At 52.6% G+C, this 18,847-nt stretch overlaps 1 protein-coding gene across 1 annotated transcript; it reads left to right on the forward strand.

Annotated features, from left to right (window-relative positions):
* Nucleotides 1–2,230: 2,230 nt before the first annotated feature.
* Nucleotides 2,231–4,918, forward strand: FBXL14 (F-box and leucine rich repeat protein 14). Its single transcript, XM_082309594.1, has one exon. The coding sequence runs from the start codon at nucleotides 2,335–2,337 to the stop codon at nucleotides 3,535–3,537; it is 1,203 nt and encodes a 400-aa protein (XP_082165720.1). The 5' UTR covers nucleotides 2,231–2,334; the 3' UTR covers nucleotides 3,538–4,918.
* The last annotated feature ends 13,929 nt before the right edge of the window (nucleotides 4,919–18,847 follow it).

Below are 18,847 nucleotides of genomic sequence, written 5' to 3' on the forward strand. Positions count from 1 at the left end.
TCGCATCATGCAGCCACCCCGTTTTTGAGCCAGCAATAGGAGCTGCACTGCTGGGTTTTCTGCGTTGCCAAACCGCAGCCTAATGTCGATAGCGATGCTTATATGTGCAGGGATCTCATTGCCGGATCGGGGCCTAATCGTCCTTCAACTCGCGTTTCCTCCAACTCAAAGCAAAAAGGAAAGAAAAAAGCAGAATAAAATCCAAATGTTTAACCTCTAAGTAGTCAACAGAGTCCACTAATACGGAATCTGTAGGTGAAGATGGAGCCACAGGCATTTCTGTAGCAGATAAATGTAGATGATGATTAAAATAGAGCCTGTTCCTTCAGGTTAGTGAAAGTCTCGGTACAGCAAACGCATCAGCAACTAGGCTGATTTTAGTAGTATTTTAGTAATCCAAACAGTATTAAAAATGCGCCCTGTTGTGTTGAACAAATGTGAACTTTATTTTTTTCTTTACAGCCCTTTGGCACAGAAGAGCAGTCTTGCTCTTTTGAAACTGTTTTGAAAAGCCTTACCTGATCTCTGGTAGACCTTAACCCATTTTTAACATTGCCGCAATAGGGCCCAGTGTTGAAACATGCAGAGTTACTATTACACAAGGCTACAGACATATAGGAAATGTGGATTTCAAACATTCTTTCTTGAAATTGCTGGAAATCACTGGAAATTGCTCGGTTTATGTGAGTACTTCAACTATTCTCAGAGCTAGCTCAAGGAGACCATTAGCTGAAAGCCATTTTCAGAAGTTTTTCCATTTCCTATCAGGGAGGCCTTAAAATGGTCCACCCAGAGATCCAGCAACCTTGACAGTTACCCAGATCTCCGAGCTATTTACAGCCACGCTCCTATCGCTCCTGCAAGGATGCCTAGACAGGGGGTTCCCAAATTTTGGCCCTCAAGGGCATCTTGCTGTCTGGAGGCCAAACCGCAGACGGCAGCAGCCTGCGCTCCAACAGCCACAGGGGAGGCGGTGGCCCGCTTTCCCCTCGCCTCCCTGTGCAGCAGCAGGAGCCCCTGTCGCTCCTGACGGGGCCCGGCAGCCCGGGGCTCCCCAGAGAGCTCAAGGGCCCGTTTACCGGCCGGCCCACGGCAACCCCTGCCGCCGAGGGGGGCCGGTGGCAGGCGCCAGGGGCTGACGGGGGAGCAGGGAGGCCTGAAGCGAGGGGGCTGGCTGGACTGCGGTGCGGGGCTGCGCGGAAGCGGGGGTGCTCTCCGCCGTTCAACCCTCCTCACGGCGGGGGGCTGGGGGGGGCTCCGCCACCCCCGCCCAGGCGGGGACGAGTCACCCGAGGGTGACAACGCAGCGCCCAGCCACGACTTCTCCTCGCTGACAGGGCGGGAAGGGGGGCGACGGCCGCCGGGAGCGCCCGGACGGGCAGGGCGGCGAGGCCTGCGCGCCCCAGGCGGCCCCGGCCCCCCCCCGCTGGCGCCCCCGGCGGCGGAGCGGCGGCGGCGGGCGGGGGCGCCGCGGCGGCGCGGCAACGGTTAACGGCGGGGCGCAGCGAATGGGCCGCGCTGTTGCCAGGGCGACGGCTCGGAGTGTTCCGGATCGTACCATTGCGCAAGCGGCGCGGGGGGGAAGGCGAGCGGCGCCGCCGCCGCCAGGCCCGGCCCAGCGCCGCCTCCTCCCTCCCTCCCTCCTCCTCCTCCCCCCGCCTGGCCTCGCCGCGCCTCCTCCCCCTCCCGCCCGGCCGGAGCGCGGCGCCGGGGCCCAGCAGCGAGCGGCGCGCGGCGGAGCGGAGCAGGCGGCCGGCGGCGGCCGGGCCCGGAGCGGCGGAGTCGGTACCGGCGGCGGGGCGGGCCGGGCCGGGCCGGGCCGGCGCGACCCCCTGCCCTCGCTGCCTTCTCGCCGCCGCCGCGGGATGCAGGCGGCCCGGGGCCGCGGGCTGTGAGCGGCGGCAGCGCGGAGACAAAGGGAGGCGGCGGGGCTCGGCGGCCGGCACCAGGGACGGAGCGCGGGGGCCGCCGCCGCCGCCGGGGCGCACCCGCCCGCCCGCCGGGAGGCGGCACGATGCGGCACGGGGCGGCGCGGCCGCAGCAGCGCGGCGGCAGCAGCGGCGCGGCCCGCCCGGCGCGGCGGTAGAGGCGGCGGCGGCCGCAGCGCGCGGGGCCGGGCCGGGCCGGCGGTCGCGCAGCAGCGTCTCCCGCGGGCCGGGCCGCGCCGCCCGGGCCGGCGATGTGAGGGCGGCGGCGGCGGCGAGGAGGAGCGGAGCGGAGCGCGGCGCGGCACGGCGCGGAGCGGAAGGCGGGCGGGCCCCGAGCGGAAGCGGGCCGGGCCCGGCGGCGAGGAGGAGCGCGGCGCCGGCGGGGGCGGCCGGGCGCGGGCGTGCGATGGAAACGCACATCTCGTGCCTGTTCCCCGAGCTGCTGGCCATGATCTTCGGGTACCTGGAGGTGCGGGACAAGGGCCGGGCGGCGCAGGTGTGCACGGCCTGGCGGGACGCCGCCTACCACCGCTCGGTCTGGCGGGGCGTGGAGGCCAAGCTGCACCTGCGCCGCGCCAACCCCTCGCTCTTCCCCAGCCTGGCGGCGCGGGGCATCCGGCGGGTGCAGATCCTGTCGCTGCGGCGCAGCCTGAGCTACGTGATCCAGGGCATGGCGGACATCGAGAGCCTCAACCTCAGCGGCTGCTACAACCTCACCGACAACGGGCTGGGCCACGCCTTCGTGGCGGAGATCAGCTCCCTGCGCTCGCTCAACCTGAGCCTCTGCAAGCAGATCACGGACAGCAGCCTGGGCCGCATCGCCCAGTACCTCAAGGGGCTGGAGGTGCTGGAGCTGGGGGGCTGCAGCAACATCACCAACACCGGCCTGCTCCTCATCGCCTGGGGCCTGCAGCGCCTCAAGAGCCTCAACCTGCGCTCCTGCCGGCACCTCTCCGACGTGGGCATCGGGCACCTGGCGGGCATGACGCGCAGCGCGGCCGAGGGCTGCCTGGGCCTGGAGCAGCTCACGCTGCAGGACTGCCAGAAGCTCAGCGACCTCTCGCTCAAGCACCTGGCCCGCGGGCTGGGCCGCCTCCGCCAGCTCAACCTCAGCTTCTGCGGGGGCATCTCGGACGCGGGGCTGCTGCACCTGTCGCACATGAGCAGCCTGCGCAGCCTCAACCTGCGCTCCTGCGACAACATCAGCGACACGGGCATCATGCATCTGGCCATGGGCAGCCTGCGGCTGTCCGGCCTCGATGTCTCCTTCTGCGACAAGGTGGGGGACCAGAGCCTAGCCTATATCGCGCAGGGCCTGGACGGGCTGCGCTCCCTCTCCCTCTGCTCCTGCCACATTAGCGACGAGGGCATCAACCGCATGGTGCGGCAGATGCACGGGCTCCGCACCCTCAACATCGGCCAGTGCGTCCGCATCACTGACAAGGGCCTGGAGCTCATCGCCGAACACCTCAGCCAGCTCACGGGCATCGATCTCTACGGCTGCACCCGCATCACCAAGCGGGGCTTGGAGCGCATCACCCAGCTGCCCTGCCTCAAGGTGCTCAACCTGGGACTTTGGGAAATGACTGAGAGCGAGAAGGTCAGGTGAGAGGAGGGGGGCACCCCGAGACCTCCATCTCCTCTGGAGGGACTCACTGACTTACTGACTGACTGCTGCAATGGAGGAGAGAAAGAGAGAGAGGGGCACGCACAGAGCCATGCTACCCACGCACCCTGGCACCGGAGGGAGGAACGTAGAGAAAGAGAGTATATCCTCAACCCTTCTGTGCTGCCAACCTACCCTTGCCCTGCAGGAGGAGGAGGAGGAAGGGGGGGCAGGAGGAGAGAGAGAAAGCACCTATCCTTTTTCCAGGTCATGCCTCCAGCTCTACGCTGGGGAGACAGAGCTCCCCTTTCCCCAACAGCATCCTTCCCTGCGGAAGAGGTAGAAGCCCACACTCTTATGCACTGGGGCTAGAGACACCCCTCTTTATCCCCACTCCCCGATTCCATCCCCTCATGCACTAAGGATGGATAAAGACAGACCCTTGTTCTGCCGTGTATTCAGGATAGATTATTTTTGGTTGCTGTAAAGGAGAGTGGGAATGGAGATGGGAACAAACAATAACAGCAGAAAAGGCTTCCTAGCTACACTTATGTACCCGACCAGCCAGTCATCCTGCGCTGGGCACAGGCACAGCTTTTGGTAAAATAACCATTCCACCTCTGCGCTTGCTCCTCCCCTGTCAACTGGGAATTGTGACAGAAATACTGCTCCCTAGGTACATTGATTTTTTTTTTTTTTTTTTTTAAACTGTTTTCAATCTCCAGTTCCATGTTATTCTCTGCTGTGGGTGGATACAACCTCCCACTCTTCCAGTTCTCCACTGCACTGAGACTAGGGATAGCTGCAGCCTCTCCTTTTGTCAGTACGTTTCCGTGTCATCCTGCACTATGGTTAACGGAAAAGCCTAGGCACTCCATTCTTTCTCCCCATCTCTGTAGTGGAGATGAAGATACCATTTCCTCCTTCTCCTGTCTCTGGGGGGACTGGATTGGACACGGACCCCAGTCTCTTAAGCCTTCCCATGCACTGGGGGACACTGAGAGTTACTGAGACTCATCTTCCCTTTCATTATTCTCTCTTTTTCTCCCCTCCTTCTTCTTGGCAACAGGGATAGACATATCCACCTACATATCCATTCCTCTCTGGGTCGGGGCTGAGTGGGTAGAAGGGGTGGCTAGCTCCCCTCTACCCCGGGGGAATTGAGGAAGAATCTCCAGCTTCATTTCTGCTTCATTTGAGATACTGTGACCTGTTTTTATTTTGAAATGCATAAAAAAAATTACTGCTACAAAAACAGCCTCTTACAGCATCTATCCCTTGCTTATGTCCTGTAACTGATCCCAGTTTTCCTCACTCATTCTCTTTACAGTATTCATTTTCTTACATGGTTTTATTTTTAAAGACATTTGAAGTTGCTGTTCTTGTGGATTTTTAAGTACATTTTTTTTCTGCTGAATATATTCTATATATATAAATATATATATGATGTCTGGCTACCTCGTTTTAATTTGTTACTTTTTTTTTTTTTCCCCTCCTCAAAAGCCCTGGAATTCTTACAGGAAAGAGATTTTGAGACTGAAACATTTTTGTGCCTAGACTGGAATAATGCCCCTTGGGTTTGTTCTTCTTTTTCTCCCTGCCACCCCCCCACCCCCCTTTTTTCTTTAATTTTTGTTTTGTTTTTTAAGCTTACCCTATTGTGTCCCACCTTCACATTCTGGTTGTGCCTCTCCCTCCCTGTTCACTGGGGACCGGGGACCCGAACTGTGCTTCTGCATTTTTGCTCTTCTAGCACAAACGTGTAACATGCGAGAATCCACGCTGAGGATTGGGCTACTACAGAAATGTGTAAAATGCAAGTTTGTTTAAAAAAAAATTATATATATAGATATATGCAAATGCTTTCCCCTCCCAAATCACCTACAAAAGGTCACTACGCGAGGCTTCCTGGTTGTAGGTGGAGAGGAGCAGAGCTGGCCTGCAGGCCCTGAGGCTGCAATGTGAAGGGGAGGAGACTGAAGTTCATCTGTCTTATCTCTGTTCTGTCAATAAAATGGAGCTGGGTCTTTAGATTTTTTTTTTTTTTAATTATTATTTTAAAGAGGAAGTTTTGGTTTTGTTTCTTTTTTTTTTTTTAAAGAAAAATACCTTGGCTTTTTTTTTGCTCTTCTGTTCAAAATCTCAAATCCTCCACAGTAACAGGCCAGACCACGGAATTAACGCAAACCCAGAGACCCCTATGGATTAATTGTACTGTTTGTGAATTTGTATAAAAAAAATAACAAAGATCCTCTTAAAACATTTTATATTCTTACAGTAAAAGGTTAAACATATTTATATAATAAAAGAGGAAATATGAAGTATGTTTTTGAAAAAAAAAAAAAAAAAGCCGTATCTGTGTTGTCTGTGCTTTTTAAAGACAAGTATCTATCGATGCGTTGGGTTTGGTAAGTACGCCGTGCGGCTCAGCTCGGGGGCTTGGGGGTGCTCGCTCTTGTTGCCGGGAGGGAGGGAGTAGGAGAGGGAAGGAAGAGCGCCTGGTGCCTCCCGTGCAGGATGTTGAGCAACATCATCACGGAGAGGTCGCGAGGAAGGTGTTTGGTGGGACCAGCCTTCTCTGCCAGGGCGCTGGCAGCGACCCTCGGGGAGGAACCGAGTTCGGCTGCCCATCGGCTGCGTCTGAGGTCAGGCAAGCCAAAAGTGCTGACGCTCGCTAGCAAGTGAATCGGGTATTCAGTGGTAGAGGAAGACATCTGGGAGGGGGGACAGAAGGGCTGTTTCTTAATGTTTTAAAGCTCCAGGTAGACGGCAGAGGTTTTTGTGATTTACTTAAATTGAGGCCCACCCTGGGTGGAAGACCCATCAAATAAAAACATTTCCCAGCAGTGACAGCCACCGGGAACCGTGCCCTCGCCGGCGCACAAGGACCTGGGAAATCCGAACTGTCCTGGTTGGTTTCCACTGCCCAGGCTAAGATTAAAGAGGAAGTAAAATGGGAATGTTTAAAAAAAAAAAAAAAAAGTTTGCCTAATCTAAGGTGTCCTTTGTCCTATACCGTAATCTTTCTCCTCAATGTATGACTTTTAACCCGACGGGGTCCCTTTTTAGCCTTCCCCGATGTGGGTTTTTTATTGTTGCTGGCGCTGGCGCTTAAGCGGTGTTTACAGGGCAGCGACAAAGCCCCTCTCCCCGCAGCCCGGCAGCGGGGCTCGCCCGCTGCCCCCTGCCTGCCTCCAAGGAGGGGGAATGCGAAATGGTGGAAGAAGCCGGAGCCATTGTTCAGGAAAGTTAAAAGAGGAGCTGTCCCTGCTTGCTTGCTCAGTCATGCATACTCAATCTGGCCGGGCCCGGGTCCCTATGGAAAGGAGGAGGGCGATTCTTCCCCTCTTTTTAACATTCCTCTCCAGGCCTGGCTGTATTTAAGCTGCTTTCCTCCGCGCCGAGGAGGAGGGAGGGGGATGGTCTGAAGTTCCTGTATATTTGCATTTTAAGCACTTCCAGCCCTGAGCAGGCCACTTTGTTCCCCCCGCGCTGCCCCGCTCCAGCAGCCCTGGCTGGGTGCTGCTCCAGCTGGGTGGGATGCCCGACCAGAGCGGGTCCCCTCCGCCGCCGGGGCCGGCCTGCCCCGGGTGCTTACCCTCTGCCTCCACGCGTATTTTTGGTTGAGGTCGGACTGGGCATACTCCTTTGCTGCCAGCTCCAACCACCTCACCCCATCTAGGTCAGTGCTGCGTTTCAAAGGGGAAAATCATGCCCAACTCTGGACCTCTTCAAAAGAAACACTCTCATCTCCTCCGCATCCTAAGGACCTGGACTGTCTCAAGGTTTGGACTTTGGGGCGCGTGTTGGTTTTTCCTCCCCTCTTTCCAAGACTTCCAAGCTTTCTGCTGGGAGTCCATCACAAAAGCTGCATTGTTCGCTTTAGGGAAAGCCACCACAATTGGATCTAATTGAGCCTGACACTATATCCATCTTCCTTTCCTTGGAGGGAGGTGTGGGGTCTGTCTTTCCTGCGTTAAGAAAAAAAGTTTACAGTAACTTCTTGACCCAAAAAGAGGATGTGTGTATGAACATTATAAACAACGGGAATTCCAGATCAGGTTCCCATTACTGCTGTAAATGTAAATGTTCCTGGGGTAGGCAGCAGCTCCAGCCAGGGATGGGGAACGATACATCTCTCATCAGGTAAGTTTGTTTCTGCTGGATTTGAGTGAAAATGGCATCTCTTCTTAATAAGCCCCATACTTCCTCTCCCCATTAAAAAAAACAAAACAAAACAAAACAAGTCAAAACATTGCCCACATGGCCTGCAATGCTATTTAAGGGGAACCCAAATGTAAGGAAGCTGCGGAAACCAAAGCCTCCGCAAAGCCCAGCGTTCAGACACCGGGCTGTTCCCATAGATGGAGCAAGTGCTCCTCATGCCTTCCTCATGCCCTGGTGTGACAGCACCTCCTCCAGCACAGAGGCAGTCCTCCCTGTGCAGCCAGGCCAGGGCTGGGGGAACACATCTGTTTACTAGTAAAGAGAAGGGTTTCTTAAAATAAATAATCCATTGCCAGCAACCATAGACCAATTACCATATGACTCCTCAGGGTAACAAGGAAACTTAATTTTCACTCTCCATCCGCTCTTGAATTTTTGAAGATGACTCAGCTGGCAACTGGGGTAGAAAAACCATAAAAAAAACCCAAAACACTATTTGGAAGTGAGGTGGAAGTCTCCTGTCTGTGTCAGCGAGCCCGCGGTGCCCCAGCGGTGGCTTTGGTGCCAGCCTTCGCCACTGTGCCCAGCAAAAGAGCTCCCGGCCCACCCAGCCGTGCCGGTTGGGGCAGGAGGGTCCCTTGCCTACAGCCGCACAAGCTGGGGCACAGAGGATGGAGGATGAACCAGGGACCTGCTTTATGGACTGGTGGCTCTGGGCAGCACAGGGGCCACGCTTGAGGTGGCGGCAGAAAGTGGAGCAGAGCAGGAGCGATGCAAAGGGGGGGGGGGGTGAAGGGACTGGGCGGCAGAGGAGGTGGCCGGGGACCTAGGGGCAGTGGTGGGGGACGTTGGCTCGCGAGCTGCAGTGAAGTCCCTGTGTGCGCGGGGGTCCCTGGTCTGCTGCAGCAGCTGCTTCCCTGGCCAGAGCCCGTGGCTGGCTCCTCTCCCCACGAGACGTGGAGGAAAAGGAGGCTCCACCTGGGTCCTGCTGCCCTTGGACTAGCATACGGGAGGTCCGCGCGTGACAGATTGAGATGTTTTATACCTTCCCATCTCACACCGTGGGTTTGGCTGAATCAGTTTGTTGTGGTGATTCTGGGGTCCTTTGTTTCCATGATAATAAATAACGGGGTCACGGGGCAGCTGTCACGCAAACTGCCTGGGGCCTGTGCTAGGACGAGAGGTGATCTCCGTGCCAGATATTACAGCGCTTACTGCTGAACCTGCCCTTTGGCAGTCAGGGAAGAGTTAAAATGAGACCTGGGTGGCCAAGACACCCAGAGTTTTTGGAGCCAAAGCTAGAAGTTAGCACAGGCTGCCATTAACAGCTCAAGGGTAGGTGTCCCTTGGATCTGGCAGCCTCGCTACATGCACACACAGGATGCTTCTAGCAAAGTGGACCCTTTTTTGTTTTCTCCCTCTCCCTCCTCTACCTTAAATCCCACTCTTTTAGTCGGCAGGTTGTTAATAGTGCCTTTTGCAGAGGAAAAAGATAATCGATAAACTCAAGTGGGTGGTGTGGGCTGGATGTCAGGACCCCTTGGGACATCGGCGAGGCCCCACGCCAGAGCTGCTGGCTGGGCTGCACGACGCTCCCCGCCGCGGCCAGCCAGCCAGCCAGGCCATCCCGCTCAATTCCCCAGCCCCAAGCTGCACGGAAGAAAGAGCTGGAGAGGGTTCGTCGGGCTCCTGTGCCAGAACTTAGACTCCAGCCACATTTGGCAGGGATGCTAGTGCTTCTCCCCCTTCTTTAATTAAATCTACCAAATGCATTAGCTCAATAGCAGCCCAAACTGAAACAGCACCACGGAGATTTCGAAAGATCCGAATCTGATCTGTCCTTGCAACAGAAGGATGAACGGAAATGGGATTTTCCTACAAGATTTCCTAAAATTTGGGGTGTGTTTTGGAAAGAGTGTCAAAAGTTTAATGCCAAGGCCTGGACATATGCCCTCAGCAAGTATTTCCACATGAGAGGGTTACTGAGACATAAACCAAACTCCTATTCTGCTACAGAAACTAACTTGGATCTAGAGACGGGCAACTCCTCCTAGTTATTTTCCTTCCTTTGAGTCTTGTGTCTCCAGGCACAGCTTAGTGATTTCAAGATGAAGCTATTTCCCCTCCTAGCTTTAAAAAAAAAAAACAAAACAAAACACAAACAAACAAACAAAAAAACCAAAACAACAACAAAAACATCTATATGTGAGGTTTATCCTCTTCCTCCCGCAAAGCGTCCACACTTTACAACCCTTGGCCATTCTCTCCTTCCGTGACACCATCCTCATCCTCAGACCCCTTATCCTCCCGCCACCCGTCCCTCCCGGGTGCGGGCTTGCAGGAACGGCTCCCTTCCGCCAGGCGGCAGCATTGCCCGCCGAGTCCCGCCGCCCGCCCGGTACCGGTCAACCCGCTGCCCCCCCCCGGGGAGCCGGGGCTCCGCTGGGGCCCGGACGGGCCCCAGCGGAGCCCCGGCTCCCCGGGGGGGGGTTTAACTGGTGCTGGACCACTGGTCGCTGCACCCCATCGCTGTGCGAGACCCACACGCCTTCTAGAAAACACCCATCCTAGATGTACTGCTTCTGCCTGAAGCCTGCCTCTCTCGACATCTATAGCTTGACATCAAGAAAATTGTTTTCTTGTTTATTATTATTATTATTATTATTTTTCGGCCGAACAGCGCCTGGTGGCCACCTCTCCCGTCTCCAGTCCTGCTGGCTTCTGCCACTTGGAGCAGCAAAAACCCAAAATGAATTTTCCAGCCTAAGAACCCTGGAGAGCGAGGATCAGGACAGAGAAACGCCAAGCGCAGAGGACATCTTCCTACTCTTCCCACACCAGGCTCTGCCATCCAGAGCCCCAGAAGCGTTGGCGTACGAGTGCGGGCTGCGGAAGAGCTCCCAGCAGTAGGAACGGCTCCAACAAGCCATCCCTACCTGTTCAGACTCCTCAGCCCTCACGGCTTTTTATTTCACGCAACAGTGAGCCTCACCAAACAAATGCTGAGCTGACAAAAAGTGCCGCCTTGACAGCCCTGAAGGCCGACGTCCCAGGTACGGCTCGGGTTGCAGCTCTCCCAGCTGCTCTATCCACATCTTCACCAGGACTGTCCCTGCAGCGATGCTCGGGGACCACCCGTGCAGATCAAAGGCGCGGGCAGGACACGGTCCTTAAGGCTGCAAACGCTATCGCCCGTCATGGTTTTCCCTCCCGAGAGGCACCTGTCCATTAGCAAAAACTCGCCCAGACCAACACCAAAGACTGACCCAGCGGCCACGACTTTTGGTATCCAGACCCAGACCACACGGCGCGAGGACTTGCGCCTGGGCTGCCCGCTGCCTTCCCCTCACCTCTGCGGGTTTCAGACACAGCGTGCCCTGGGGACATCGGAGGGGGGACATCTCCCGCGCACCTGCCGGGGACGCAGCCAGACGGGGGGGGGGGTGGGAGGCCGCATGTGAGCGGTTGGGTGTAACTTCCACCCTGTCCCTAGTGCCAAAAACAAGCATGTTAAAGCTAATCTACCCCTGTCTCAGCTCAACTGCTTTTCTGTGACTAAGCCCCTTATAATGGTTTTACTAAAATCCCCTTTTGATGGAAAAAATCCCAGCTGGAAGTTTTGGGCAGCGGCACAATGTGCAAGTCTGCGTGTCCCTTTCCCCAGCTTCACAAAAGCCTCTAATCGAGTGGAAAATTTGCTGGAGGCCAGAGGTTTAGGCCTGCAATTATTTTTTAAGGGATTATCAGGAGAGAATGGGGGTACTTACGACCCTCCCTCTCTTTGTGTTTTGCTCTGTGCCGCTTTCAGACGGACCAAGCCAGAAACCTAAACCACTGCAGCTGGATCCAGCGAAACCAGGGCTCGGCTGGGCAGCACACCTCCTCTCTGTCCTATGGGACGGACCCCAGGCTCCAGGTTAGATGAGTCCCGCTCCAGCACCGTGCAACGAACAGAAACGCTTTTCCGCACAAGCAACACTAGAAGTTTGTTGTTTTTCTTTAATAACAGCTTGAGAAAAAGCAACCGGTTCCAGCCCTGTGAGCCTCGCCGAACTGAAAAACCAAGGAGCAGGCAGGGACATGGTCCACTGGACAGGCTGGGCTTTGGCTCTGCAAACCCATTATGCAGGAGGTCTTGCACAAGTTACAGGCAGCAAGCTCCAAAAAAGACTTGGCACAGAAGATGCACGCGCTGCAACACCCAGCTTTTAAGGGCCTTGCTCCAAGGGTGGATCCCAGGGTTAGGGTCCTCGGTGCTTTCGCGGCCTCCAAGAAGAGTCAGACACCTCTGAGGCTCCAAAACAACTTGTTGGGCATGGAGCCGCTTAGCATGGGCTGGCCAGAAGAGAAACGCCGCTGGCTCTCCTGCCTGAGGAGCTCCGTACCTTGCTCAGAGCTCCCGGGGACTGCCTACGCTCACACGTGACCCAAAATTAGGTGCATCTTGTCTACCATCAAATTGCCACGCTCCTGCTTGCGTGCAAGCAAGTGAGCCATACCCGAAGGAAGCAGTAGCATGCCCTGCTTTAAACAGTAGCCTAAGGAAGCGGGAGACCTGCTTTAATTCCTCTCTTCCTTCGTGGCACTTCAAACCTATCCCTCCTGGAGAAGGCACTAACCATCAGCCCTCAGGCGAGGGCCAGGAGAAAGGGCCACTCTTCACTATCCCCATATAAGCCGCGCTACAGTGTGGATGATTATTCCAGATTTGGCACAAGAAACAGTGCAGATGAAGGAAGCAATGGCTATAGACCACGAGCATTTACTCTGGGGGCCCGTCTCCTTCCAAAACCTCTTGGCGTGTTGCATAAAGCAGCTGTTGGATAAAATGCAGAAGGAGGTTTTGATCCCCGAGCCTTCCAACCATTTGGCTGCTATATAAGATGTTCCAAAAGAAAGTGGCAGCTGCCACTGGGTTTTCAATCTTATCGTGTCTGTGTGTGCTAGGTGTGCTCCGAAAACACCCGGGGATGCTGAGGGGCCAGGATGCTTTCTTTCTGGACGGTGATCAGACTCAAGCAGTTTTGGGCAGGCATGCAAGTACAACACTCAGCACTCAAGGGGTGTTAAAATAAAAATTAAGAAAACCCACAACAACAAAAAAAACAGTCCAGACAAACACAGATAAAAAGGCAAACGAGGCATTTGTGGAATTTAGATGCCTCCAGGAGCTAGGTGGTGCCTAAGCTGGAGATCTTGATTTTGCAATTTTGAATACTGCCTAAATGTCATTTGTTTGGGGTTTTTGGTTTTTTGTTTGTTGTTTGTTTTTTTTTTTTCCTTCTTCTTCTTGGATCAGGTCTTTTGCCCCTCTCTGCCTCATTCTCTCCATCCACACAGACACTGTTTTTGCAGAGTTTTAAGGCAGCAAGAGAAAAAGACAAATGGTCTAGCCAGCTCATAACTGCTCATTAAGGCTGATGTGCTTTAAGATACTCTGTACGTGTCTAACTTCTGGAAGATGGATGAGTCTGCTCTCCAAGATAGTTTGAGCGCTTCACTGTCCAAAGATAAGGGACCCAGAATCGCCAGTAACTAGTAGTGTAGGATGTGACCTGTGATTCACTAGCAGCACTAGAAACGAGAGGTCAGGTGAAGAACCAGCTCCAGCTCCATCTTCTCACCCTAACGAATTGAGTGCCAGCCGTAACACCACAGGAGAGCCTCACTCTTGGAGTCCCGAGTCTTTCTATTTATACACAGCCTGCTGTCCATGGATAACCTTGAAAAGGCCTGCTTACAGCATCACTGAAACACTGGGGACTTCCAGAGATCACCATCCAAATTCTGCATGGAGGCAGGATCAAGTATACTTGGATCATTCCTGACAAGGATTTATCTTACCCATTACTAAAACTCTCCCTAAAGCCATAGACTGCGGCCCCCCTACCCAACCACTTCCAGTTTACTTCTAAAAATTCTTCTCCATATCCACCTCAAATATTCCGTTTTTCCTGCAGATTAAGCTGTGGTTTTAATGATCTCCACAACTGACAACAGAAAAAGAGCTGATTGAGTGTTCTGTTTAGGGCAACCTCTCATGGCCTGGACCCCAACTCCTTTCCCTTAGTCCCCGTGCTCAGCTCCATGCAGATGCACCTCAAATGCAACACGCTTCAACCCCACCTCTGTGGGGGGGTTGCCTTGTGAAGAGCCCAATTATCACGCTGTGTTATACAAGTGGGTTTCTAGATGTATGATAAACATGTCTGGAAACTATTATGATCCTCCCAGAGGTCCTCGGCCTGCAAGACTTGAATCCAGAATGCCAAAGTGAAGTGATTTGCTCACCGGGATGTTATAAAGATGTTATAATCTACAGTATTCTTATAATACCATAAAGATATTATAAAGATACAACTTGCCACTTGTAAATTGTTAAAGCTTCCTAAGACATGGAGGTAACTCGGTGTCTACCCTCTGTCCCAGCACTCCCACTGCTTTATTTGACAGATACCTGCCAGCCCCGCTCCTTTATCCCCCTTATGGGCATTCTCTCATACCCCTTGATCCAACAGCAGTGCTCCCCACAGGAGACTGTATTCCTGTCCCCTACCCAGGGGCAGCCAACGGAGACATGAGGGATGTGCTCAGTTCAGCAGGACTAAAGATAGCCAGCGTTTTACATGCAGTTGCACAAAGTAGAAGGATCTTGTTTTTCTAGCATAGCTTTATGATGCAAGTGAAAAGAGGGGACTGACAGGCAACAGACAACTGGAACCACTCCTGTTTGAGACGGACACTGCACCAAAACTGTCCTAGCATGAGTATTACAGACCTTTGAACTTCAGGGGATCTTGTCAATTCTGTCCCCAGTATAGGATGTCCCACAATCATAAACAGAGGCAAAAAAATCCCTTAAACTGAGAGTAGTACGTACCTACGAGAACAGAAAAGCTTATTTTTGGAAGTTCAATAAAAAAAAAAAAAAAAAACCACACACCTCAAGACCTCTGCATGGAAGTCATCAGAGAAGTCTTGAATATAAATCATCAATATTCCTGTGTAGAGGGCACCGTACAGGAAAGTTGCCAGAGCCTCCCGACACCACTGGAGGAGGTCTTAGCACATGTTCATTTCTGCCCCCTTCCATACCATTTCCCCGAAGAATGGGCCTTGTAGAAAGAAGGGTTTCAAAACGCAGCTTGAGCGCAGTAACTGCAGACATATTGTGTCAGACGGGGGCTCGGTGTTGAAAGAACTGTCTATATATTCAGCCGCATACTGTTACAAACATTTAAAGAAGCTGCTTTATCCAAAAAGGAAGGACAAGTGATTATTATTACGAAAGCTGGGGGGTTTCCACGGTTGCTGGTGTGCCAGCAAACGATCCAGAGCCAGGACAGATAAGCCCGGTAGAAATGATAGGAAAATCTACAAGTGCCTGAGGACCACCTACGCAACATCTGCACGTCTCGTAAACCAGGTGTTGCTCCCTGGAGCACATAATTTGGGCACACGTTCAGCGTGCCACTCCTACCGCCTCCTGGCCCCCACCAGAACAATGTCACGCACTGCCTACAGCTACGTGCAAAGCCAGTAGCGCCAACCCCGGTTCAGAGAAATCTGTCATTTACCCAAGAATATGTTGTGTCAGTACAAAACTAGCCCACAGCTGGGAATCGGCAGGAACATATTTGAGGTATCACACTCACAGAGGGGGAACAGAAAACTGCTTTGCCCACAACTGCCCAAAAGCAACTGTGGCAGCTTAAGTTAAAGGGAGGCACACAGAGAAGTCCGGGGTCAGGCTCCAAAACGGGCAGAGATTTGCACTCCAGAAAACAAGCTACAAAGCACTAAATGCAAACAGGAGTTTATCCCAGCAGCAAGCTTCACGCCGCGCACAGATCTGCTTTCTTTACAGAGGCAAATGCATCTTGGTATGCCCAGCATCTAGCGCGGCTCTGGTCGCTCAGCCCATGGATCCTACCACACTTCAAGGATGGGAGCATCTCTCCTTTGTGCACCAGCTGTTCTCAAGAGCTAGGGCTGAAATCCTGGCAATAGTTCCCCCCTCTCTTTAAAAACAAAGGAAAAAAACAAGAACAAAGAAAAGACCAAAAAAACAATCCCTAGTCCGGAGCCTTCTACACCACAGAATGAAAAAGTGCTTACTTTTCTTCAGGAGGAGATTATATTTCTTATATCAGGTTGGAGGTGGTTGTGGAATGGGGTTCAGCACATGGATGCAGTTCTGGAGCATTTTTATTTTAATAAATATGCATAACTCTAGGGGGAAAACCTCTGTCAATACAAATCCTATGGAAAATATTGCTCCTGTAGACAGAATAGAGACCAGTTCTGTTCATGTATTCAGGCACTGTATATATGAAGATATTTTAGAGGCCTCTATACTTAGCCATTGTGGTTTCAATCTTTCCCAGGCCAGAGGTAGCTGTGTAAGCATATAGTCAGCATTGGCTAAACAAGTACTTTTAAAACCATACTATTATTACCAAGTCAGTTAAAGAAGGCTTTTTTCTTCTTTTTTTTTTCATTGGGGGGGAGAATATCTGTAATTCGAGACAAAATCATTTAAAAAACCAAACAACCACCCTTCTAGCCTTTAGAATAAGTGTGTTTTTTTCAGTATCTCCTTATATTTAAGGGCAGCCAGACCACTTCAGGTCATGAGCTCATCTGATCTCAGCAGGATGGCAGCGCTGGGTCTCGCCGATACTCCCGGGCAAACCAGGGTCCCTCAGGAAGCGATGCGGGTGACTCAGGCAGCGGAGCTCCTTCCTCTGAGTCAACACTGACCCAGTGTTTCAGCATCATGCTGGAGGGCGCTGACCTGCTCGGCATGTTGTCTTTCAGAGGAAATAAATGGGTGCCTGACCACACTTGTGGTTATTAAGGACGACATGTCGCTTTACACAAACATCAGCATTTGGCTACGTGACCGCTCCCTATGTGCGTAATTACATTTCTGCCTTCCTCCACTTTCTGTCCTGAATTGTTTCAATAGCTGCTGTGTTTCATCCAGCCCTAAATGCACTTTGGTGGTTGGAGAAGCAGTTCCAGCAGAGCCCAAAATTAAGAACCTGGAATTTTATTGCTGACCCCACCTTTGGTTGGCTGCATAACCAAAGCATGTCTCTTGTACCTTCCCCTCTCCCTTGGTTCCCCCCTATGCAAGAGGGGGCTCACGAGAAGAATCTCTTCTGTAAAATGCATTGAGAGCTACTGGTGGAAAACCCCATGCAAGAGAGCACTATAAAGATGAATTATGCGAGACGGCGTTATTAATTAGGTATGCTGATTAAACACTTTGGGATTTTTTTTTTTTTTAAGTAGAAAGGTGTTAGGGAAAAGAAGAGAGATTTGTAAAGACAGCAGTGAAGTCTTCTGCATTTGATATAATTGTGCCCTATGATCTTTCTTTAATCCAAGAGTGCCTTGGATTACAGACCAGACAGATATTTCCCCCTTTGATGCAGAAGGGTTTGGTGATGCCTACTCTACAGTAAGTACTCTAAAGGTGCTGAGCATTAGCAGTATTTTTCCTTCCACAGGCAACTCAGCTGCCTATAATTATCTGAAGAAAAATTCCTCCTCCTCTTGCCTAATCCCAGTGCTCTGATCACATGCTACATTTGCTCTGGGGACTCCATGTCAGAGCCATGTGACATTTACAACACACAGTCCTAAAAACACATGAAAAATACACCTGGTTCTGGGATTTGGCACAAACTCAGCCCAGGTTCACTAAAAGGTTTGTGACCCTTCTGAGCACAGCTGGGACGAAGTTACAGTTTTGCATTGTACCTTGTGGCTTGGACAAAAATAATCTGATCAAACTTGGAAGCTTTAATTGAGATGCGCTTGGAGAGTTTGAGTTCACTTCAGGCATAAACTAAGTTCAAAACTCAGAGGCTGGAAACTGCCTTGAATGGAGAGCAGCTGGAGTGCCTGCACTCACCTGCATTGCAAAAAGGAGCAGGTTGACATGGGCAACAGGGACTCGACAGCAGATCTGACCACTACCAACACCGAGATGGCCATGAGCATGCTACTATTGTAGTTCAAACAGGGATTCACTTCTGAAGCAAATCCCCCATCAATCCCACTATCCGTGCAGTGGTTTGCAATTTGGAGCAGCCTTAGAGCTTGCAAACCGGATTCCCTCTAGATGAAACTGCACAGGAGACCCTGCTCGAGGAGGATACCTTGCACGCCTCCTCCACATGCATGGGACCAGACAAGAGGTAGTCCAAAATAACAACCCCCTCCACCCCACAGAGCTATTGCATGGACACCAGGTCTTCAGTGCCAACTAGTTCACCCTCCAGACCCTCTCCTCCTGGCCCACTCTGCCTGCTAACATGGCCATGGCCACTGAAAACCAGGGCTTGGCCACCAGGGAACTGGAGCGCAGAGGTCCCAGTGGTACTCGGTTACTTGGGATATCTGTTTATGAGCACCCTCTGCTGGGTACTACAAATTTTTCTTCCCTCCAGGCCAGCGATGCTAGCAGGCTACCTCTGCTAAACCAGCAAAATGCTGGGGTGTGGAAGCAGGGAACCTGTCCTGGGTACCCCCTGGATGCCCCAGTGTACAACGCGCCCAGTGCACTGGCAGGGGGGGACTACTCTGCACTGGTATATCTGCAGTGGGATAAATCAGCGTTAATTGAAATCAGAGCTCAAAGACACACTCGTAACAAGGAAAAGTCAAACCCAACAAAAACCTTTGACACGACTAAGCTGCTTACAACTCACTTCAGTCTGAACAGAACATATTGCTGAAAAAAGATGTCGATACAACACCCAAAATGCATCGTTCCCCAAGAGGATGGGAACCGTATAGGCTCTGATGCTGTAACGTTTCCTACTGCGGCTCAGACCTGCAGAGGTCACCTATCCACCACAACACTGGGGCAGATGACTAGCAAAGAGGTAACTAAGACAACTGAGTTGGTGGTTTGACAAGATGGATAACTGCCATCTTGAATCTATAGTCTGGGAGGACGACAACATCATCACCCTCATAATCTACATCTCAGCCTCCAGGTGATTATAAAGTTGTGGTCACCTCTGATCCCAGCCAGGTTTACAGTAATCATTCAATGCAGAGACGTTCGGGAACGCAAGGCTCGGGCAATGACTCCTCTAAGCTAGCGTCCACTGTCAGACGTTTCAAA

Source organism: Platalea leucorodia (assembly GCF_965183815.1).
Source record: "Platalea leucorodia genome assembly, chromosome: 4".
Lineage (NCBI taxonomy): Eukaryota > Metazoa > Chordata > Aves > Pelecaniformes > Threskiornithidae > Platalea > Platalea leucorodia.